The 24,533-nt window shown below is 40.1% G+C and overlaps 1 protein-coding gene across 1 annotated transcript in view; it reads right to left on the reverse strand.

Moving 5' to 3' along the window:
- Nucleotides 1–24,533, reverse strand: part of lrp1ab (low density lipoprotein receptor-related protein 1Ab) — a 408,853-nt gene that overhangs the window by 26,688 nt on the left and 357,632 nt on the right. The window contains exons 65-81 of the mRNA XM_034172428.1: nucleotides 23,769–23,888; nucleotides 23,557–23,679; nucleotides 23,311–23,436; nucleotides 21,261–21,377; nucleotides 17,437–17,543; nucleotides 14,146–14,278; nucleotides 12,181–12,303; nucleotides 11,948–12,070; nucleotides 11,654–11,791; nucleotides 11,401–11,538; nucleotides 11,163–11,282; nucleotides 10,630–10,922; nucleotides 10,354–10,532; nucleotides 10,162–10,268; nucleotides 7,212–7,331; nucleotides 6,919–7,095; nucleotides 4,026–4,166 (exon numbers count right to left, since the gene is read on the reverse strand). Coding sequence (XP_034028319.1) covers nucleotides 4,026–4,166; nucleotides 6,919–7,095; nucleotides 7,212–7,331; nucleotides 10,162–10,268; nucleotides 10,354–10,532; nucleotides 10,630–10,922; nucleotides 11,163–11,282; nucleotides 11,401–11,538; nucleotides 11,654–11,791; nucleotides 11,948–12,070; nucleotides 12,181–12,303; nucleotides 14,146–14,278; nucleotides 17,437–17,543; nucleotides 21,261–21,377; nucleotides 23,311–23,436; nucleotides 23,557–23,679; nucleotides 23,769–23,888 — 2,385 coding nt within the window. The remainder of the gene's footprint in view (nucleotides 1–4,025; nucleotides 4,167–6,918; nucleotides 7,096–7,211; nucleotides 7,332–10,161; nucleotides 10,269–10,353; nucleotides 10,533–10,629; nucleotides 10,923–11,162; nucleotides 11,283–11,400; nucleotides 11,539–11,653; nucleotides 11,792–11,947; nucleotides 12,071–12,180; nucleotides 12,304–14,145; nucleotides 14,279–17,436; nucleotides 17,544–21,260; nucleotides 21,378–23,310; nucleotides 23,437–23,556; nucleotides 23,680–23,768; nucleotides 23,889–24,533) is intronic.

Below are 24,533 nucleotides of genomic sequence, written 5' to 3' on the forward strand. Positions count from 1 at the left end.
ACTGGTGTATTCACATTTAATTGGTAAAATGGTCTCACTCATAAAACAAACTAGGGCTGCAACTAACGATTATTTTAGTAATCGATTAATTTTTTTAACTGAGTTGTTTTTTTCAGGTCCAACTCTGAACAACTCTGACACTAGCTTTCAAGCTCACCTCTCTTTTTAAAGAATTTGGTTAGTAGCTGCTTTCCCTCATTTAGTTTTCTTTCCCTGTCCTTTTTTCTCTTCTTTTTTGAAATCCGGACTTTGATTTTTTTAGGAAAAACATTTTATTTCAGCCTAAACACTAGCGCTGCAACTAACGATTATTTTACGAATCAGTTCATCGGTAGATTATTTTTTTGATTTTTTTTTTTTGTTGTTTTTTTTTACTTACATCTGAGTTTTGCCACATGTAGTGTTTTGTTTTATTTTGCACATACATACATCCCCGACACATCACAGAGATTTCCATCAGGTTTCAGGCGATTATGAGCATTTTTAGATGCCTACAGCAACTATCTCAACCACTGACAACATATTACAGCAAGAGTCCACAAAAGTATTTTAAAGGCCTGACTAAAGTGTAATATGTGATCTTTAATAAGTTCTTTTCATGAAAAAAGACACAAATGTGCAGTTTACTGCATTTTATTTTTTTCTTGTGTAAAAAACCAGCTTAGATGTGGTTTGACTGAAACAAATTGTCATTAAACTTAAATAAAACAGGGATGAAGTGGAGTCACTAGGTGCTCACAGGAAACAGTTATTTATTTCTATATTTATTTATTTATGTTCATTGTTAGTTGGTTTTACCTTTTCTGTCGTGTTTTGTTTTATCAGGTTCTTTTTGTCTGTTTCTCTAAAATTGTATTGTAGCATTATTAGTTATTATTACTTTTGTTGCTGTTGCTATTATTACTATTACTAATATATAAATAAAAATAAATACTACAATTCGTAATACATTTGACTCTTACGACAACAAACGCTAAGCCATTAATTATTTATTATACAGAAAACAAAAGCACACAAACTGTGCTGAGATGCGAACAGCTTAATGCTAACTTTAACATTGAAAACACCATAGACATGCTAACGCGTTAGCATTGGTCCCGTTTTTAAGTTACAAAATACATCTATCAACTGTTTTAGAAGACCATAACAGGTCGGTTTAATATAAAAAAAGGTAAATATTACTCACAGAAATATGTTCTTTAGGGTTTTAGCAGGGGAAAATTAAGATAAAGCGAAATAATACAACAAACCATTGAAGCATTGAGTCGAATCATTGCTTCATTGGTTCAAAGCACAGCTTGGGGAAGGTCTGCCAATGTTCTCATGAAGACAGGGAGGAGAAGGACCGTGGCTCATGGCAAGCAGTAAACAGAGCGGAGAGGAAGGAAAATTCACACATTCCCTTCCTCCACAGTGCGGCGCCATACATGCTGATACTGCTGCTGCTTTGATTAGCGCAGAATAGGATGTTGTTTTGACAGTGAGAGTATCATATTTCAGCCACAAAATACGCATGACACCACGTGCGCACACGTATGTGTGGTTAAATTTTCCAAATGACGGAAATCCGTTGTGGTGACGGAGAACTTTAACCCATGCCGTACCAGCATTGCACTCATCAAGGTCCCAACAAGGACGGAAAAACAACACACACAGTTTAATTTATTTCCCCTACTCAATGGAATATTGCTTTTTTTTACACTAACAGTTTGTGCTCTGCTCTTTTGTCTATTTTTAAAAAGTATAAATCATCCATATGTTTGAATTTAATTTGGTACCACCTCCAATGTGAACCCACTAGTCCATACTAATTGGTGAGCAGACAGAGGAGTTAATGGTGGCCGTTGTTGACTTACCGCGGTGCTGTTGGGTGTTTTTTTTAACAAACTAAAAATGGATGTAAGAAACTGGTTTGATACCACTAATCCTACTCTGTGTCTAAAGAAGCAGCAGGCAGGTCTGTGGACTAGCTGGTGCCCATGATGGCAGCGACGCTGCCGTTAATCAAGCTAACAAAGCAGTCAGAGACAGACACGGCAATGCGCCAAAGCTGCAATTCTTCACTGCTCATTAGAATAGTTGCCCTCAGTGAACAAAGCTATTGGAAATATCAGTAACTCTGGAATCGCTCATTAACTCTCGGAGCCTCAAAGTCTATGTGCGAGAACTTGTTTTCAACTTTGAAGTGGATTTACTAAAACTAGTGCCGAGTAATATGACCAAATAAGGTTTATCAGATAAAGGTCTTACTTTAAAGCCCAAAGCTGCACAAATGAATGCAAAGACTTTTTTTTCCCTGCAGTCCATCAGTTCAAGATTCAAGATTCAAACAACTTTATTAATCCCTAAAAGGGCAATTCATATCATATCTTAAATGAGAATGTGCTGGCTTCAATCCCACTAATGATGAAGTTGTTGGTTAATTTTACATGCATGTGCACATTAAGTTGTTAACTCAGATGTTAACTCAGATGTTGAAACTTGAAACCTGTTGAGTTCGATGGTGGAGCTTCACTCTGTAGTGGAGTTTGTTTGTTTACTAGCATAGGCTGTAGAATATTGCTGTGACAATGCCTGTGATAAAAATATTTGCAGAGGGTTTACTTTGAAAATGGTCTGCTTTCAAGAAGAAACAGAAGAACCGCTGGCTTGGTGCACAGACTGTCTTAAATGTGATGATGGAGATCAGAGGTGTGCTGATGCTGTTTAAGATTTTTGTGTTTGATTTTTTTTTTTTTTTTTTTATCAAGTATGTAAAAAATAAGTGAAAATGGGATATAAATCTTTCACTTGCAGCGGGAGTCGTGCAATCACTGCAGGGATCATTGTGGAGACATCAACACATCTTCCTACAAACAAAGAAAACCGATCTCGTCGAAACAACGTAATGGTGGCCAGGATCAACAGCTTGGACAGTATCTGTTGATTTAAAAAAATGTCCAAAGAAGACAACTCTAACATAGCACCCAATAATTTAACTAAATATCAGTTGCATTAATACTGACAGGCCATCGGCGTCACTGTGGCTCATCCTGAAGTTGCACTTCGGCTACATTTGTTATTTATCACAGTCTACTTGCATATACCATTCATATAGGGCCACATGCATATGTGGATGATCTATAAAGAGCAGCTGCAGCAAAATGAACAGCTTTTGCTCTTATTGTCAACATGAGCCGACATCACATTTTAAACACAATAACATGAACATAACAATTAACACACCTTGTTATCGTCTTCCCTTCTCCACTGGGACAGAAAAAAAAAACAAACTGCAGTTTTGGTGACTGCTTCGGTGACTGCAACCAAAAACAATACACCATTTTCCCATTAGAATTGACGGTGTTTATGGGGAGAGACTAATACCCGGACAGAGTGTGGGAGCGTCAGCACAAACCACTCAGAGGATGGGGGTTTCAGTGGAAACCATTTTAAACTGTCACGTCTTAAACCGGCAGGTCTGCTAGGTGACAGCAAGTATGCTTTTAATTTTACAGAGCCAGGTTGAATGGTTTGTGCTGAAACTCCTGCACTCTGCCCGGGGATTCTCTCCCATGTTAGTGCCGGCTGTCCCCAGATGTGGTCAAATACGACAATATCACGTAGGGGTTCAAACGAGACTGTGCTGCCCTATTAAGCTGTAGAAACATCACAAGGATGATCAGTGGAAACAGGAAGCACCGAACCCAATTTGAGGGTCATTCTGGGGTATTGTGAGTGCAATTTTAAGGAAAAAAATGAATTTCATCCATTTTGGAATAAGGCTGTAACCAACATGTAACAAAATGTGGAAAAAGTGAAGTGTTGTGAGTAATTTCTCAATGCACAGTATAATCTGAATCATAGTAACAGGTGCATGTTTTTGGATAATATTTCTGTGACTGGCAAAATTTGAATTTTCCTGGTAAAGCAACAACACAAAACTACTATATTTACCAATATAATTGCAGTTGCTGTCATGCTGTGTGTGAACAGCCTGCATCAGTTCTGTGTGTGTGTTTGTGTGTGTATGGGTTCACTCTTACAGAATGGTGACTGTGTGGGACTCTGTCTCTCCACACATGTCCCGTTGTCGGCAACGTAGTTGTTCGGACACGTGCACACTGGTCCACTGGGGCTGAGCAGACACAACCACTCACACTTCTTCCTGTCACATGGGTTTGTCACTGACAAAGACATTAGGAATAATAAAGTCATGTCACATGATCATAAATTTGCACCTGTCTGTTTGTTTGCTTGCTACCATGATCACCTACAGACTGTTAAATAAATAATAACACCACAGGGTCAGACTGTTGAGTCTGGCCCATCTTCGCAGGTTGTGTTCTTTTGGCCACAAGGTGACAGCAGTCAGTGTGTTTAAAGGCAGTCTCACACGTGCAATAAAAAGTGTGCATTTCATTGGTGAAAACACTGTTTACTGTAAATAACCACAACTTGCTTGCTGCAGGTAAACACAATGATGACACAACAGCTGTGATGTTATCACAGAAGCTTGGAAAATGTTCAAAACAGTTGATAAAACACAACCAACAGCAAAATAAAAGCGCTTCCATTAATTGGTTGAATGGTATTTTAGAATGTCACGTGACCTGTAATAGAAGAAATACATTGAATTTTTGCAAAATAAGGCTTTCTCAATTCACCTGTACACGTAAAAAACCTTTTGCAATATTTGACAGTTTTTCTGATACAGATGAGTTTCCACTAAGCGTATTTTCAATTCATTACTTCAAATTGTGCAGTTTGGAGGATAATGGAATCCCATCTACATTAGTGTTCAGAATAATAGTAGTGTTATGTGACTAAAAAGATTAATCCAGGTTTTGAGTATATTTCTTATTGTTACATGGGAAACAAGGTACCAGTAGATTCAGTAGATTCTCACAAATCCAACAAGACCAAGCATTCATGATATGCACACTCTTAAGGCTATGAAATTGGGCTATTAGTAAAAAAAAAGTAGAAAAAGGGGTGTTCACAATAATAGTAGTGTGGCATTCAGTCAGTGAGTTTGTCAGTTTTGTGGAACAAACAGGTGTGAATCAGGTGTCCCGTATTTAAGGATGAGGCCAGCACCTGTTGAACATGCTTTTCTCTTTGAAAGCCTGAGGAAAATGGGACATTCAAGACATTGTTCAGAAGAACAGCGTAGTTTGATTAAAAAGTTGACTGGAGAGGGGAAAACTTATACGCAAGTGCAAAAAATTATAGGCTGTTCATCTACAATGATCTCCAATGCTTTAAAATAGACAAAAAAAAAACAGACGCGTGGAAGAAAATGGAAAACAACCATCAAAATGGATAGAAGAATAACCAGAATGGCAAAGGCTTACCCATTGATCAGCTCCAGGATGATCAAAGACAGTCTGGAGTTACCTGTAAGTGCTGTGACAGTTAGAAGAAGCCTGTGTGAAGCTAATTTATTTGCAAGATTCCCTCGCAAAGTCCCTCTGTTAAATAAAAGACGTGCAGAAGAGGTTACAATTTGCCAACGAACACATCAACTGGCCTAAAGAGAAATGGAGGAATATTTTGTGGACTGATGAGAGTAAAATTGTTCTTTTTGGGTCCAAGGGCTGTGATGACCCTCAAACTCTGAATTCAAGCCACAGTTCACAGTGAAGACAGTGAAGCATCATGATATGGGTATGTTTCTCCTACTATGGTGTTGGGCCTATATATCGCATACCAGGTATCATGGATCAGTTTGGATATGTCAAAATACTTGAAGAGGTCATGTTGCCTTATGCTATAGAGGTCATGCCCTTGAAATGGGTGTTTCAACAAGACAATGACCCCAAGCACACTATTAAACGAGCAAAATCTTGGTTCCAAACCAACAAAATTAATGCCTCGCAGATGTGAAGAAATCATGAAAAACTGTGGTTATACAACTAAATACTAGTTTAGTGATTCACAGGATTGCTAAAAAAGCAGTTTGAACATAAAAGTTTTGAGTTTGTAGCGTCAACAGCAGATGCTACTATTATTGTGAACACCCCCTTTTCTACTTTTTTTTTACTAATAGCCCAATCTTATAGCCTTAAGAGTGTGCATATCATGAATGCTTGGTCTTGTTGGATTTGTGAGAATCTACTGAATCTACTGGTACCTTGTTTCCCATGTAACAATAAGAAATATACTCAAAACCTGGATTAATCTTGTTAGTCACATAGCACTACTATTATTCTGAACACTACTGTATATAAAGTATTACATAATGGCTAAGTGGATCCTTGTCATTTGATTGGTGCTTTGTATGTCACATGACATGGATTATTTGTCCCATTTGTGTTGCACTGCATTTAGAGTGCAATGTGGTTCCATTTAGAGTGCAAATTTGGTTCCATACGTTTGGTATCATTGCACTCTGCACACACACATGCACGTGCACACATGCACACACCTACACACATGCGCACACACGTGCACCCACGCATTTGCAGGCTGTTTGCAGGAAGTTAGAATGAAAAGCTGGACTAATTTTTCACGTGATTTTTTTTTCGCTGCACTGAGGAGTACAGTCTTTTTTTGTAATTGTTGTCGATTTGATTGAGCTAAGTGACGATGCTAGTTATTGTAACGCACACACACACACACACACAATCTACTCCGCTGTAAGCCATCTGGATGCATGAAGAGCTGTTCAGATGAAAAGCTGATGTGATTTTTGGCTGGACTAAGGAACTACACAAAGTCTTTTTTTTAATGGAAGTCCAAAGTCAGTGCACTGCATCACTGGACTACACGTCACAATTTGGACTTTAGCAGCAGTGGAACACCAAAATGTAAGTCCCTTTTCTGTTGTTTATAAATTAATAAAATATCAAATGACAAGGATGCATTTTAGCCGTTATATCAAACAAATAATGAATGTTTTTACATTGTTTTAATGGAATGAATATTTAAACTCACTTTCCGGTTGCTTGTAGCGGTGGTACAGGACGATGTCGGTCGCGTGGTTGATGCCTGTGGTGAGATTTTCTGTGTGGCCTTTGCCAAACTTGTTGACACGGAAAACGATGTTGTTGACATATGTGACCCCATATATGTAGTCCTCAAAGATATCGATACTAAATGGATGGAGGAGGTCTGCAAGTGAGAAAAAGAAAACAAAAAGGAAGGCAGGCAACATGTTAATGCCTGAAAACTGATTTTTTTTTTTTACATCTGACCAAGAAAATAGATTAGTATGGACAGAACTCAACTGTTTTTGATGCCAGAAATGGCAACGACAGGGTCAGAACCGTCCAGACGAACACTGCCGATGACTGAGAGTTTAGCATCTGCCCAGTACAGACGCTCGTTGAAGTAATCCACAGCCAAACCTGGAGAGGAACAATGCAAACTGGTTAATGAAAAACACACCGCTGAACATAAAAATCCCTTTTAATAAAAAGTGGAGAACTGTTGGAGATAAACATGCATGTTTAAGTGGCTTTCCTGAGAGAAATCAGTTAACTGAAGTACATATTAATTGTGTGCATATCTGCATCTTTTCCTTTTAAATTTGTCACACAGCTGCACCTGGGTGTTGGTCAGGACATACTTCAGTTTCATTCTAACTCTACCAGAAAAACAGAGCCGGGACACCGACCTGTTGCTCTTCAGCTGAAGCAAATACATGCATAACACATTTCTCCTGACTGTGGTACTTACATTGACGCAGGTACGTACATTGATTTGGAAAACAATTACAATTTCTCTCATGAATGTATTACAAATAGAAGCACTCAGAGCAAATTGTAGTATTTTGGTGTGATGGTGTCTGTTAAGTCAAATCAGCATTTATTTAGAAAGCTCAGAATTCACATAGGAATCTGAAAACTAGGCAATGGTTAACATTTATCACCCTCAAGTCAAAACTGTAAATCAACATAATGGAGAATGTCACACACGGTAATACAACCCCTGGCAATAATTATGGAATCACCGGCCTTCGGAGGATGTTCATTCAGTTTTTCATTTTGTAGAAAAAAAGCAGATCACAGACATGACACAAAACTAAAGTCATTTCAAATGGCAACTTTCTGGCTTTAAGAAACACTATAATAAATCAGGAAAAATAACTGTGGCAGTCAGTAACGGTTACTTTTTTAGACCAAGCAGAGGGAAAAAAATATGGACTCACTCAATTCTGAGGAATCAATTATGGAATCACCCTGTAAATTTTCATCCCCAAAACTAACACCTGCATCAAATCAGATCTGCTCATTAGGTTGCATCCAAAAAGGAGTGATCACACCTTGGAGAGCTGTTGCACCAAGTGGACTGACATGAGTCATGGCTCCAACACGAGAGATGTCAATTGAAACAAAGGAGAGGATTATCAAACTCTTAAAAGAGGGTAAATCATCATGCAATGTTGCAAAAGATGTTGGTTGTTCACAGTCAGCTGTGTCTAAACTCTGGACCAAATACAAACAACATGGGAAGGTTGTTAAAGGCAAACATACTGGTAGACCAAGGAAGACATCAAAGCGTCAAGACAGAAAACTTAAAACAGTATGTCTCAAAAATCGAAAATGCACAACAAAACAAATGAGGAACGAATGCGAGGAAACAGGAGTCAACGTCTGTGACCGAACTGTAAGAAACCACCTAAAGGAAATGGGATTTACATACAGAAAAGCTAAACGAAAGCCATCATTAACACCTAAACAGAAAAAAACATGGTTACAATGGGCTAAGCAAAAGCAGTCGTGGACTGTGGATGACTGGATGAAAGTCATATTCAGTGATGAATCTCGAATCTGCAATGGGCAAGGTGATGATGCTGGAACTTTTGTTTGGTGCCATTCCAAAGAGATTTATAAAGATGACTGCCTGAGGAGAACATGTAAATTTCCACAGTCATTGATGATATGGGGCTGCATGTCAGGTAAAGGCACTGGGGAGATGGCTGTCATTACATCATCAATAAATCCACAAGTTTACATTGATATTTTGGACACTTTTCTTATCCCATCAATTGAAAGGATGTTTGGAGATGATGAAATCATTTTCAAGATGATAATGCATCTTGCCATAGAGCAAAAACTGTGAAAACATTCCTTGCAAAAAGACACATAGGGTCAATGTCATGGCCTGCAAATAGTCCGGATCTTAATCCAATTGAAAATCTTTGGTGGAAGTTGAAGAAAATGGTCCATGACAAGGCTCCAACCTGCAAAGCTGATCTGGCAACAGCAATCAGAGAAAGTTGGAGCCAGATTGATGAAGAGTACTGTTTGTCACTCATTAAGTCCATGCCTCAGAGACTGCAAGCTGTTATAAAAGCCAGTGGTGGTGCAACAAAATACTAGTGATGTGTTGGAGCGTTCTTTTGTTTTTCATGATTCCATAATTTTTTCCTCAGAATTGAGTGATTCCATATTTTTTTTTCCCTCTGCTTGGTCTAAAAAAAGTAACCGTTACTGACTGCCACAATTTTTTTTTCCTGATTTCTTACAGTGTTTCTTAAAGCCAGAAAGTTGCCATTTGAAATGACTTTAGTTTTGTGTTATGTCTGTGATCTGCTTTTTTTCTACAAAATTAAACAACTGAATGAACATCCTCCGAGGCCGGTAATTCCATAATTTTTGCCAGGGGTTGTAATAATACTCTACTGGAATAGAAATCAAGAATGAGGACATTTAAGAAGAACATTTATTTATTTTTATTTTCTGCAAAATGGTGATCACTTGGGATATTTAGTCATTTATTACTTTTCTCTGTACATATGTTTAGCAGAATAACTTTTGTTTTACACAGCTATGTGTACAGTGGACTGTGAGTATAGCCAAAAACATCATTAGGCACTGTTTAGTATTAAAGGGGTCCTATTGTGCAAGAACTGTTTTAATCTGCCTTTTACTTTTAAATATGGTTGGGCTTTCACATTATCCTGCCTCAAAATTCCACAATTCTATGACTATGCATGTGCAAGTTCTCTTGCAGTAAGATCAATTTAGGGAGTAAACGGCTCATTTTAGATGTCAGGGACATATGTCACAGAAGTCTATATCTGAACTCCCTCTGTGTGACACACCCAATGAACTGATCTGTGCGACAGTGACAAGGTCAGACACAGGTTGTTAATTAGAAACTTGATTTATTTGTTAATAACTCAGCATTTTTGTGTCTACAGAGACCCTGCATTGCTTCCACACTACTGACCTGTGGGCCACTGGATGTTCTCGTGCACAAGCGTTTGTCTCAAAGTGCCGTCCATGGCAGCGGTCTCAATTTTAGGATGGTTTCCCCAGTCTGCCCAGTACATTGTACTGAAGGAAAAAGTAGAGTTAGAATGCACGTTCGCACATAAATCATGACAGAAGTGCCCGTAACAGCCATCAAATACTATCTCACCCCCTCTGTGGATCTACAACAATGGCATAAGGCTCATCGATCATGCCAGAGATGATGGTCTTGCAATTCTGGCCTGACATCTGAGCCACTTCAATGACATCTCGTCCAGAGTCTGTCCAGTACAGGTTACCAGCAACCCAGTCCACTGCGATACCACGGGGCATCTTTAGCTCTTTGATCTGGAAGTGAGAAGAGGCTTTTGTAAGACCAACAAGTTTGATGAATCTAAGTGAGCAGACTTCTCTTGACATGCTGGTTGTCTTGAAGCAGCCTCACCTGCAGGTTAGTGATCCTGCCCTCGCTCTGCCGCCGGTTGCGGTGTGAGTTAGATGACGTCCCTGAAGAGGAGGATGTAGATGGACCTGGAAGTTCATAGGAGGAGATGCGTCCAGTGTGCCAGTTGGTCCAGAAGATACGGTTGGTCTTAACGTGGAGGTCCATTGCATCTATCCGAACGCTGGCATCGCCTTGGAAGGTCTGCTCATAGCGCCAGTTAGGCATGCCGGGGTCCAGGCTGCGAATTTCATTGTCATCAGCAATGTAGAGAATTTGTCGACTGCTGTTCATGCCTGAAAAGAAGACAGATATTTATTGTATGAACTAGCACAATCCCTGTAGATAAATCCATTCTAATCAAGCTGAAATTCCACCTCCCATCCCCCCCCCAAAAGATTTTTCCTTTTTTTCTGACAAACATAAACACATGGATTTGGGCTTTAGAGAATTGTGGTATAGATGATGAGAGGAGAAGAAAAAAGAGTGATATGGCGGGACAAACAGTTTAGAGGAGAAGCAGTTTTGGTCCTCACTGTCAGCTTTGCAGGTGTCATTGATCCTGGTGAAGTATTTATGGCAGCTGCACTTGTAGGAACCTTTGGTGTTGTTGCAGATGTGGGAACACACACCAAACTGCCGACACTCATTCTTATCTAAAAATAAAAGAAAACCAGAAAACAACAGATGCAGATCAAAGCTACACTCATCTGTTTCACAGAGCACAATGTGAATCATTCACAGTAACAGCTGCAGCGTTCTGGGCAGCTCTACCTCCACAGGTGTGATGCCCTGTTTTGCGGAAACCCGGTTTGCAGGAGCAGAAGGAGTCTGTGCCGTTGATGAAACAATGTGCCTCGTCTCCATCTCCACACTGAGTCCTGTTGCTCCTGCAGTCGTTCAGTTTGGCGTCTGAACATGGAAATGCAACAACACAACGTTGAGTCAACGGATTTAAAGTAAACAGATGAGACTGTCCGTCTGTGGTCAGTTGTGAGGAGGTAAACTTCTGTCACACGCCCCTCACCTGTCTTGCAGCTGATCTCATCAGAGCCGTAGTCCTCGCAGTCATTGAAAAAGTTGCAGCGCAAGGTGGAGCTAATGCACCTGCCATTAGCACACAAGAACTCATCCTTCTCACATGTGGGAACAGCTGGAGTGACCGCTGTGAATACACAACACCGTAAACACACGCATCAACCCAATCCCATGACGCCTGACCGCTGAAAAACTTACGGCAGGCGTGACCGCTGTGAATACACAACACCGTAAACACACGCATCAACCCAATCCCATGACGCCTGACCGCTGAAAAACTTACGGCAGGCCAGCTCATCAGAACCGTCGCCGCAGTTGTTCACGCCATCACATCGCTTTGAGATCTGCAAACACACACGGTCGTTTCGACAGCGGAAAGCCCTAGTGGGTGGACACTGGAACTTCCCTAATGGGTGAAGCAAGAACAAAGTAGAAGAAAGAGAAAATGTCAAGATGGGGTAGGAAATGACAAAAGATGAAGAGAAGAGGATTTGTCGCACTGGGCGCTACACTTACTGCATTCCTCAGGGTTCTCATCAGAGTTGTCTCCGCAGTCGTCCTCTCCGTCACACTTCCAAGCGAGGGGTTTGCACAAAGTGTTGTTACACTGGAACTCATCCAGAGGGCAGTGACGCTCCGCTGACAAAACGCACAGGAGGGTGTTTGCATTAAAACCTTAGCAGTCATTGGCATCATGTGGAATTTAACACTTAGAAGTTCTGGCACAAATGCCTAAGGTGATAGCTCACATTACCACGTTTGTGTTTAATTACCACCACAAAGGAAGTTATGTTATGTGTGTGTGTGTGTTTTTGTTTGTTTTCAGGATTCCTCAACAACCAACACAGAAACGGTTTTGTGTCCTGGAATCTATACTAGTAAAGTCTGGGAATACTTGATTGCAAGAAGGCACTCACTGATAAAAATATGTCCAAAAACAAAACAGAACAAAAAACCCCCACATCCAACTGTGGTCGGGTATTCTTGGAGAAGTCTTTGATGTGGAGTGCAAAAAATGAAAAATCTCCTTTGTGTCAACCAAAATAAAAGTTCTGTTAAAGCACTCTGGCAGGAAATAGATGATTCATATGAGAGTGCACATGTTAACAGAACTCATGTTTATTCAACTTTCCAGAAATTACACACTTTATAATTTCGAAAATACAGGGATGCAACCACGTTTAAAGATTTATTTTAATATTGTGTGACAGTGTGATAGTGCAAGTTGTTAGTGTGTTTGCAAATGGAACCTTTCTGGTTCAAGACCATGCTCAATCAATCAATCAATTTTATTTATATAGCGCCAAATCACAAAAAACAGTTGCCCCAAGGCGCTATATATTGTAAGGCAAGGCCATACATGGAGGCCATAAGCTCCATGTAATATGCAGTTGTGTCAGGAGGGCCAGAAAACTTGTGCCAGATTGGATGAGATTTGCTGTGGGCACCCCGAGCAAAATAAAATAGTCCATGGGCCAAGCAGGTTTTCTGTACCACTTAAGGTGATGAAACAACACTTAGAATCCAGCCTTAGGGTACCATAACCTACACAAAAATGTATTACAGCAAATTATTGTTTGGGTTAATAGGGTTCTAAAAAGGAATAGTTTGCACCATCTGTCATGCTATCAGCTCAGAGATACTATTTAAAAAACCTATAGAGACGATTTAATGAATAGTTACTCGTGTAACCACTGATCTACCTCTCTTATTTGACTGATCATTTTATGATTATATGCTGTACATGTTAGGTGTCCAAATGATTGAATGAAATGTTTGTTTGTGTGTCGGTTTGTGCGTAAAACAGGAACCTGCTGTAAAACAGTGTTACTGAGTCAGGCCTGGGGTAATGTGCAATTGTGCTTTTTAACCTTTTCCTGTATAAATAAATGAAATGAAATGCTTAGTTATCATGTTACAGGGTAACATATGTCACACGTCATAGAATCCAATGGACATCAACCTTGTTTGACCTTTACTTTGGAGACCAAACATTCAACACAGTCAAAACTATTCCATTTATTAATCCTTTTATTTCAACCAATAATTTGCATATTTTTTTTACTGCAATTGGAACAACTTTAACTTTTGACCCCTGTACAAACTGAAACTGACCTTTGTCACCATTTTTGCTGTTTTTACCCCATAACTCCAGAACATTCAGTCACAGATAGTCCAAACTATACCTTTTTGGAATAGTTATGATAAGACAAATAATGTGGTATAGTTTTCAACGTGATTGGTGCATTTTTACATTTTAACCTCTGTGCCATTCTTCACTGACCCCTACCTGGCTACAGCTGCCACCCTGGGATGGCTGTACTACGTTTGTGGGTATACCATGGTACACTGAGGGAAGATGGATTCTAAGTGTCGTTTTGTCACCTTAAGTGGTACCGATTAGGCCAAACTGATGACTGGCTCATGGACTAAAAAAGTTTGTTTGTCTATAAATGCACAGAGACAAATATCCATACTCACCAGCAGTTCCACAATTCTCCTCGTCACTGCCATCCATGCAGTCTGCATCAGCGTCGCACCGCCAGCGGATTGGGATACAGTGACCGTTCTTACACTGGAACTGGTCATTATCACACTTGAGGTCACAGTCATGCTGAAGACAAACAATGAATGACAACCAAGGATTTATTTTCCCAAGCTTTTCTTTCAAAATTAGAATCGTACAGACATAAGGTCATAACTTACTTCCTGGATAATCAGTAGCAATTTAAAGTGTAGCTGACACCAAAAAATGTGCACAAATAATCACTAAAAATGCTGAAATTCTGATATTTTAAAAAATCCTGAACAATAAAAGTCGATAAGTGTGCAGGTGAAGGATAAACAACAGCTGTCTGAAGCCTGCGCTCTATTTCAGCCCTCAGCCGAGGCCATATTGTTGCTATGTCATCACCAGAATGGGACCTGCTGATTCAAGCCCAAATCAATTGCAAACACAGCAGAGGCCGAGCTGTTTACAGACAATTTTTTTTTCTAGTGTGGAGCTTTTTTTTTTTAAAGTCCAGTCTGAAGGATTTTCTGAAGCAGCTGTGTAGGACACAGCCTTATGGTTTTGAGCCTTATTTAGACCACAGTGAGGGAGACTAACCCCCAATCTCAATTCTCTTTTGTACCCCTTCCCCTTGGCCCTACCCCTACCCCTACGCCTACCCCTTTAAAACAAGGGGTAAGGTGAAGGGGTATGCCTCTAGCCCTATGAACTGAGACACCCCTCCGCCTTAGGAGAAAAAAAAAACTGCCCATGTCAAACTGCCGTCTTCACTGTTTGTTAACATGGCAACCGAAATGCAACTTGTTGCAGTAGCCTGTTTGCTCTTTTTATTTTCTCGCCTTTCTGCGTCAATGCAAAGAAATAGAAGAAGTCGCAGATTTCTTTGACGCATTGCAATCATGTCATGTTAATTAATTTAATTAATTTGTAATTTATAATAATAATAATAATTAATAGTATAATAATTAATTGATTAGTAATTTATTAATGTTAATGATACTAGTAATGAATCAATAATAATAATTAATATTATTTGATTAATCATTAATTGATTGATTAGTAATTAATGAATTAGTAATTAAAATAATTTATGATAATAATTTATTAATTTATATAGCGCCAAATCACGACTAATCGCCTCAAGGCGCTTCACAAACATCATTTAAAAGCAGAATAAAATGAAATAAGATTAAAACACAATAAAAAAATTTTAAAACATAAATAAGGAAAAGAAGTAAAATAATAAAAATAATAAAAAAGACACACAATCATATAAAATACTAATGATAAAACAGGAAAACAGTTTATTTAAAATAAATAAACATTTGAAATATATCAGTCTGTGTGCAATGAATGTATACATTATACAAGTTTCACTTTTTGAAAGGAATTACTGAAATAAATCAACTTTTTCATGATATTCTAATTATATGACCAGCACCTGTATGTATGTTTTGGGCTGCATCTCGTTCGGTTAATATTTCTTTTTCAAATTCTCCCATTTTTTGCATCCAGCTCTATTTCCTTTAGAAATTTCCTTGACAAATAATAGCAGTCTATTAGGACGTCAGGTTATGTGTTACACATATACATGTGGGTCTGTATATATTTTCCAACTTACTTCCATTGATGAAACTTCTCCTCATTTTCTGCCTGAAAGTTTATTAGGAGTCGAGTGTGTTCAGGGCTCCCTGTTTGTTTACTAAATACACACACATGTTACAGACCTTGAAATCCAACAGCAGGGGTTGATATTATACAAAGATTTATGAACATACAAATTTAACGTGCTTATCCTTTATCATGATTTTCTTGTGTGTATGTGCATTATAACGCCTCAGCGCACGAGCGATGTTACGACAACATGCATCCAGCAGCACACACGTTGCTATCATAGACAACTGCATGTAAAGTTTTTTGGCAAGTTATAACTTTCTAAACAGCGCAATTTGTAATGAAAGCCGCTTCATTTGTGCGGCTCTTTCGGCGCCATGTTTGTTTTTTTCTGAGAGAGCAGTAAGCGATTCCTACCCGTCCAAACGGAGTGTGCATCCAGATTCACTCCAAATGGAGGGGTTTGTAGCCCTTCGCCTACCCCTCCGCCTCGCTACTAAAAGAGAATTGAGACACTCCTCTGTCTCTCGTGCCCGCGCAAAACGGAGGGGAAGGGGTAAGGGGAAGGGCCAAGGGGTAGAATTGAGACTCAGCCTAAACCTTGGAGGAAAATCTTCAGTCTGACAACAGTGATGATATTGGCAGAGTTCAGAACACAGAATGGTGATTATAAAATAAATAATGCAGGCAATTTCGGTGTGCAGGAGATGATAAACTTTTTCCCAGCTCTGTGATCATAATCAACTGATAATTTTTTTTATTTTATCTTTTTTTTTAAAGTTTGTTTTACTGTCCTTGACATCAGAGAAACATGACGAGGAACTTGTCACACTGGAGTTTCGTGTCAGGGTACAGCGCCAGCTGTAGTCTGTTATTGCGGCTGATGGATCGAGTCTTTGCTCATAAGAGCCACTTTGCTCTGCATGTTAAAAGACTCCCATAGTTTCTCATCTGCTCTTAACGTCTCACTCGACAAAATTACGCCATGATCCACAAAACAATAAAATAAAATAATACGAAAACACTCAGTTTTGCCTCCGTGTTGAATGGCGAAGCCACGGACACCGTGCAAGTGCGTGTTCTTCAATATAAGTGTTTCCACCTGCCAATCAAAAGGATTCTGGCGGCAAGAATTAACCGTTCTAACACTGAAAACACGGTGCAGTTCTGACCCGAACCACTAGGTGGAAACGGGGCTATCAGTAGCCTGTAAAAATTCATAAATTAATCCATAAATTAATGGGGCTATTAAGACAATGGTTCTCTTGCTGATGTCACTTCCTCATCCTTCTCCAATGTCGGGACTCGCCAAGAAGTTCCTGGTTTTTTTGTGGTGCGCAGTTCAAAATCCAAACATTTATCTCTTCAGTGACTACGCACCAAGAAAGGATAAATTTCAAACTGTTGTTCATATCGTGTCACCTACACTTTAAAACATTGCTGTTTTTCTTTGGATGAGCCAAAGAGAAAAAGTGTGTGTGTGAGTGTGTGTGTGGGGGGGGGGTGGAAGTCATATGTGTGTTACAGGAATAAACAAAAAATGGGATTGAATCACTTCATTGTTTATCTGGTTGTGTGTGTATATCTGTACACTACAGAGGGCCGGGGACTCAAAAAAATGTGTCTCCAAGGAAATATGGCTCTACCTCATCTGATCCATCAGCGCAGTCATGGTCTCCATCACACTTCCATCTCCCGGCAATACAGCGGCCATTAGTGCACGCAAACTCACTCTCTGAACATTGTCGGGGGACTAGAGGGAGAGAAAGAAAAAAAAAACAACATTGCTGTCAGTGACAATGCTGCCGAGCGGCTTCAAGTCAGTTATAAAGTTTTCATCTTCATGACAAAATACAAGACAAGGGTTCAAACACAGAAACTAAACCCTAAAAAGCAGCAATCTACTGGTGACAGGGACACGGTGCAGTGTTACTACAAAACAAAATTAATGACTGTTGGTTGACTGGAACAGTATGATGGCACAGACAATGAATTAGATGGAGTATGAGATCATTATTGTCGCAAAAGTATTTGCAGATGTGTATTTTGATCTGAGTGTGTAACCAGATCCACAAATGTGGATCCACAGATTGAAATACACACGCACACAATTTTTTTATTTATTTTTTTACACACATTTTTGGTTCTGGTTACACACACACCAATCAAAATACACATTTGCAAATACTTTTGCTGCAATAATGGCCCGATAATGGAAGCAAGCACAAAAGACACACACAGTGGAGGAGGGGTTCATACATGAAAGTGGAGAAACTTACCTCTGGCTCATGCCAGGGTGGTGTGGAATGAAACAAATATCAGGTGAGGTGAGATGCATCCGAAATGAGAGTGAATGGAAATGCATTTAGTGGAGATACAGTTAGACACGACAGACAGAAGCAGTCAGTTAGCAATGACTTGGCATGGATCAATTTACAGGATAAAAGGCGCCAAACATACATGTTAGAGACGAGGCACAGGAATTAGTCCATTGACCAGTGGTGACAGTTCAGGAACATCAACACAAACACATCGCACCTAAATGGTCCTCTCTGATCTTTGAAGGTACACCCCGATCCATGAAAATACACGCGTTCATGACTAATACAAGAGAAGACACGGACTCTAACTTGATCCTAACACTAACCTTAGTCTAATCCCAACCTTAACTTAATGTGTACCTTAACTTTAAGATAACCCTAACACTAACCTTAATCTGGTGTCAACCTTAACCTAATGCTTGTGATTTTAATGGGGCTATTCCACAGAGCACTGTTTTTTCCAGAATAGCAAATCAGGGAGCATTTCAACATTGTAACTCCTTGATCCATCTTTTGTCAATCTTGAACAAGCTTGGTATACGTAGTAGTTTCGGCCATCATTGGCACCAGATTTGAAATCGGGGTGAAATTTTCAAGCTGTTCAAAAATTTCATCCCAATTCACCAAATCTGTGTCATTACCTGGTCACTTCTGGGTGTTCATAGTCTTAACAGCTTCAGTCACGTTCAAAGATCTTGAAACAGGGTAGTCCTAGTGAGTACAACTTGATACCTGTTTTACTCTGCTCCATCAGGGTAAAAATTTGAAGCAGAAGCAGCGTTTCAAAACCCAGCCAGACCACAAAATCACTACTGTCCCTTGGGCATGGCCCTTATCCCCAAGTTGCTCCCAGTGTGTAGTGGGCGCCTTGAATGGCAGCACCATGACATCGAGTGTGTCTATGTGAATGCGAGGCATCATTGTAAGTGCTTTGGGCTTCTGATACAGATAGAAAAGGTGCTATATAAATGCAGTCCATTTACCAAACAAGCTGTGACTGATGAAATGGAAGACTGGACATGCCTTTGGTGAGTGTTTACTAACCAGGCAGTTACACTATATACTACTCTGGCAGTGCACATGCTTTCAAGGAGTCTTTGCAATAATTGCTGACTAAGAGCTGAACAAGTACATACTAGGATACAAGCCAGTGAGTGACAGACCAATGAGCATTGGGCTACAAGACAATGCATTGAGTATAAAAATATTTCAAGAGTATACACCAAAAAGCAGGGCAGACAATGACACTGTTTCAGTTTTCAGTTTCTCCAAACACAGCCATGGAAGCAGACTGTGTAACTCTGTCAGAACTGTCTGGGTGTCTTCTGTCACTAGCTTCCTTCTTGCACGGTCGCTCACTTTTTGAGAACTAATTACTCCAGACAGATTTACCACATAGTACAATACTGTTTGTATTTCTTAATGACTGAAGTAAATGAAGTCCAAGACATATTCAGTGACTTGGAAATGTTCATGTCTCCATTCCCTGACTTGTCTAAGGGCCCCTTCACACATAGTGCGAATTTGGTCAAGTTGTGCATGAAGTGCGCATGAAGCAGGAATCGTATGCAAAATGTGTGAAATCATAGCTGTGTCGAAGGCCTCATACACCTGTTGCTACAACTATATGGGCACACCAGCGGCTGAAAAACAGAGTGTGCGCTGTGCGAGCCTATCGAACCCTCTCGCGGCAGGTGTCAGCCAAATTCCAACGGACACACTCGAACATCTAACACCACTCGTTTGGTACTTAGAAATATCTGGCCATTCGCACTATCATCATGAAAACAGTCAGCAGAGAATCACTGTTGAGCTGGATGTGAAATCTGTCTAAGTGCCCCATGACTGTGGAATCGTAAAAACCCACACACATGTAGTGCATGTGTCTCACACGTGTGCGTGTGTGTCATGCCCCCCACTTGCATAAAATGCTTATATGTATGTACAGATCTGATCACATGGGGGCCGGACAGCCAGGTCTGATCATACACAGCACAGGGAGGTGCCTGTCAGCTGATCGTAGCACACTGACAGCTGGATGACGGCTCAGTGCACACATTACATACACAGAAACCACCACTAAACGCTTCCTATAGCTTCTAATGAGAGTATGGATTCTGGTTGAAGGTATTTTGGACAATTCTTCTTGACAAAACATCTCAGGTTTGTTGGTTTCCGAGCATGGACAGCCCGCTTAAAATCACACCACAGATTTTCAATAATATGCAGGTCTGGGGACTGAGATGGCCATTCCAGAACATTGTACTTGTTCCTCTGCATGAATGCCTTAGTAGATTTTGAGCAGTGTTTAGGGTCTTTGTCTTGTTGAAAGATCCAGCCCGGGAGCAAGTTCAACTTTGTCACTGATTCATGAACATTGTTCTCAAGAATCTTCTGATATTGAATCCATGTGACCCTCAACTTTAACAAGATTCCCTGCACCGCCCACACAGCATGATGGAACTATGATGGAATTTTTCTTGGCCTGCCACTTCGGGCCTTAACTAGTACTGTGCCTGTAGTCTTCCATTTCCTCACTATGTTCCTCACAGTGGAAACTGACAGCTGAAATCTCTAAGATAGCTTTTGTATCCTTCCCCTAAACCATCATGTTGAACAACCCTGAGTTGTACTTATTCGTACTATGTGTGAAGGGCCACTAAAGAAAACAGGCTACAAAAGCAATTATTTGTATTGAAAATAATTTTCTCTTTCCAATTACGTATGGGCTCTGAAAATAAAGGGACTATGTATACAAATAGCTGTAATTCCTTAATGGTTAATGGAAAATCTTGTTTAATCACTTGAATTAAAGCCAAAGTTCTTCAGAGGCAAAGTTACAAAAAAAAACTATCACTGTCATCAATGCACATGAGTAGCCGCATGCATATGCTCACACTAACCACTAACGCATGACCACATACACAAAAGTTAACCATGGGTAGCATTTGTACGGCAATTTTGTTAGTAGTTATAGTTGCCATGCCAACAGAAACATTTCTGGTATAAACAGAAGTATGCTCCACATCCGGAAATCTGGTAATTCCTGAAAAACTATCTTCCTCGACCGAAACTGGACGAGGTAAAGTAAGAAACACTGGCAGGTTACAGTGTGAAAGTGTTGCTCCCATGCTGACAGTGACACTTACCACAATTGTCTTCATCAGAGTTGTCCCCACAGTCATTGTCATAGTCACACTGCCAGCGGCCCGGGACACAGCGGTTGTTCTTACATCGGAACTGGTACGGCTCACATGTTCTCTCAGCTGTAGATGTCACAGAAAATATTATTCCAGGAAGACTCAACGGAAAGGACACCAGCTGAACACCAAAATATAGAAACTTTATGGGCCTGATTTACTAAGAACCCAGATGACAAGTTCTAAACTGGCTGGCCAATCGAACTTTTTGCACGATGGGGTGGAGACAGTTTTACAGATGATTTACTAAGACTAACTGTGTGATTCTCCCTACCACATATAGTTACACTGGGCCACCATAGGGGCGCATTATTATTATTTGCCTCATCTTGAAGAGAAGCACAGTCAGCTGTTCTTCCAGTTGTGCTGTAACTGAGCCAGCCAGCTTTAAAAATACATCTAATAAGTGTAAACCAGACTGGACAAACTAAGTAAGAAATAAGATCCTCACAACACAACTGCATACTGCTGATTTTATTTCTCCTTAAACAGCACACAACAGCCACAGAGGACATTGCCCTGCTGTCCAATGCTGCTTCAGGCTTCACATGGCTTCGCAAGCTTCAATAATTCCAAGTACCATGAGTTCGGCCTGACACTCATTAAACAGCAGACTGCCTATAGTCACATTCATGTTTCTTGATTCTTTAATTGGTTCAGCTACAGACAACAAACCAGTAAACATAGACATCACTAACAGCTAGCAGTGCTAACTACCACAAAGTCCTGTGTCACACCACAGCTCTCCTGTTGAGATTGATACCCCAATGTCACTTTGTCAAACTTTCATAGTCACACTCCTGCAAAATCGGAAAAACTTGAGCGGTTTTCTCATACACATGTAAAAATTAAACGTGGATGTCGAGCTATGTGGCAGCACGGTGACTTAGTGGTTAGCACTGATGCCTCACAGCAAGGTTATGGGATCGCTTCCCATCCTTTCTGTGTGGAGTCTGCATGCCTCTGACCAAGGCAACGTCTCTACATCTGGAGTTGGCCCCCGGATGCCTGACTGTGGCTGCCCACTGGTCCTCGTGCTTGGACTGTCTCTAACTGTAATTAGAATGGGTTCAATGCAGAGATCAAATTTTGTTTTATGCAGGAAGAATGTACAATGACAATAAATATATTATTTAATATATTATTTAAAAAAGAACTATAGGACCGGAAATTCAGGTGACTGAGGAAAAAAAAAAAACAGATGTTGACGAAGCCATGCTTTCTGGGTTGATTTTTTCTAAATGTGGAAGGGAGAATTGATAGGGAGTGATAACGTGACCTAGATAGCAGCATGTAAATGAGGATTTTGCACAATTGGTTTAAATTAAATTCAATCAGTCACTTAACTGTATGCACCTTGTGCTCAGTTACGCACAATCTCTGCCACCTAACTGAGTGTGTTCACGTGCTGGCAATAAAAAGCAAACAGGTATTTCAACAAACCAGTGAAAAATTCTGCTGCATTCTGCTGATGGAACACACACAGACAACAGTACGCACAGTTCTCTGTGAAAGGAATCATAATTAAATGTCTGAAATAGGACTTTTCTCTGTTTTTGTAACAGCTGGCGTATTAACGTGTTCATGTGCTTTACATCCTGCAACAGCCATGATGTCCTACACAGACTCCGATATGTGTTTTTCAATTCTATGTAGGAAAACAACAACAGTCTGTCAGTCTGTCAGACAGTCAGCGCCATGGTTTCAAACGCACAAAATACAGACGCTATCAGCACTCGCTAAATTTCCGTTAGGATTTGGACAAAAGCCACAATTGCATATTCACAAAAGTAAACAAGCTAAATGGACAATAGATGCTATTTAGCGCTTTTGAAAAAAAAAAAAACAGTCCTCAGTGCAATGTGTTCATAAAATCAGCACGCACATTTTTTAAAGACTGCTATAGTGTTCACGCACATTTTTAAATAAGCAAACCTTTAGTGAATCAGGCGCTAAATGTCTCCTCAGTGCATCGATCTACATGAGTGGAGATTCTCACCACACTCTTCTTTTGGTTCATCTGATGCATCGCCGCAGTCATCCTCACTGTCGCACTTCCAGCGAGCAGGGATGCAGCGTCCAGAGTCTTTACAACGAAACTCATCTACTCCACAAGTCATCTGGGCTAGAGACAAAAAAATAAACAAATATATAAAAATATCCAAAACCATTAAACTTAAGAATCATCTGTGAAACTCTACACGGTAATGAATAGCCAAAGATGTACGATAAGAAGTTGTCTTACTGCAGTTGGCAGGTTCATCAGATCCATCAACACAGTCATTATCACGGTCACACACCCAGACGCGAGGAATGCATCGTTTGGTGATGGCGCACTGGAACTGAGTGGGAGCACATGTGACCTCGGCTATAAGAGAAGAGGTTTTTTTTTTTTAACCTTTTACAGTTTTAAAAGGCAGAAAACCACTGTGAAGAAGAGGACTTCACTATACTTACGACAGTCCTTCTCATCCTCTCCTTCTCCACAGTTGTCCTGCCCATTACAACGGAAGATTCCTGGAATGCAGCGGCTCGGGTGGGAACATTTGAACTGGCTTGGTAGACAAACGTGAATGTCTGTAAGACAACACAAAGGCAAGCAAACAAGAAAAAGACATAAACCATAGGATGTAGATTTAAAAATGGCAAATAAATTACTTTCTTGAATGTATACAGACAGGAATGTTTTCACAAATGTACAAGAAATGAGACCATCATTTTCCAGAAATTTTAGATTTCCAGATGTGGAGTGTAATGCTATAAGACAATGTTATATTGAGATGGCACAGTCAACCATTAATAGTCCCCAAGAACAAAAATATTAACTGCAGTTCGAGTTACGGGTGTGATTAAAAAGATTTGAGCCTGACCAAGAAAAACCAGGACTGAATTAATGTCATGCTTTATTTTTCAACATAATTCCCATGTAAGTCCACAGGCCTTTTCCAGCACTGCTGCAGTTCCTCAATACCTTTCTCATAAGAGGTCTTATCCTGGAGCTCAAGGAAGTCATCCACTGCAGATATGACATTATTATAATGATTTCTAGCAAGATGCCTTTCCATGTTTGGAAACAGATGGACTTCTGAAGGAGCCAAATCAGGGGAGTAAGGTAGGTGCGGAACAAGTTTGAAGCCACATTCATGAATGGCAACCACTGCGATGACCGACGTGGACCGGAGCGTTGTCCTGGTGAAACAAAACATCTTGTTGGAGCATTCC

This window comes from Thalassophryne amazonica, chromosome 6 (genome assembly GCF_902500255.1).
Source record: "Thalassophryne amazonica chromosome 6, fThaAma1.1, whole genome shotgun sequence".
NCBI lineage: Eukaryota > Metazoa > Chordata > Actinopteri > Batrachoidiformes > Batrachoididae > Thalassophryne > Thalassophryne amazonica.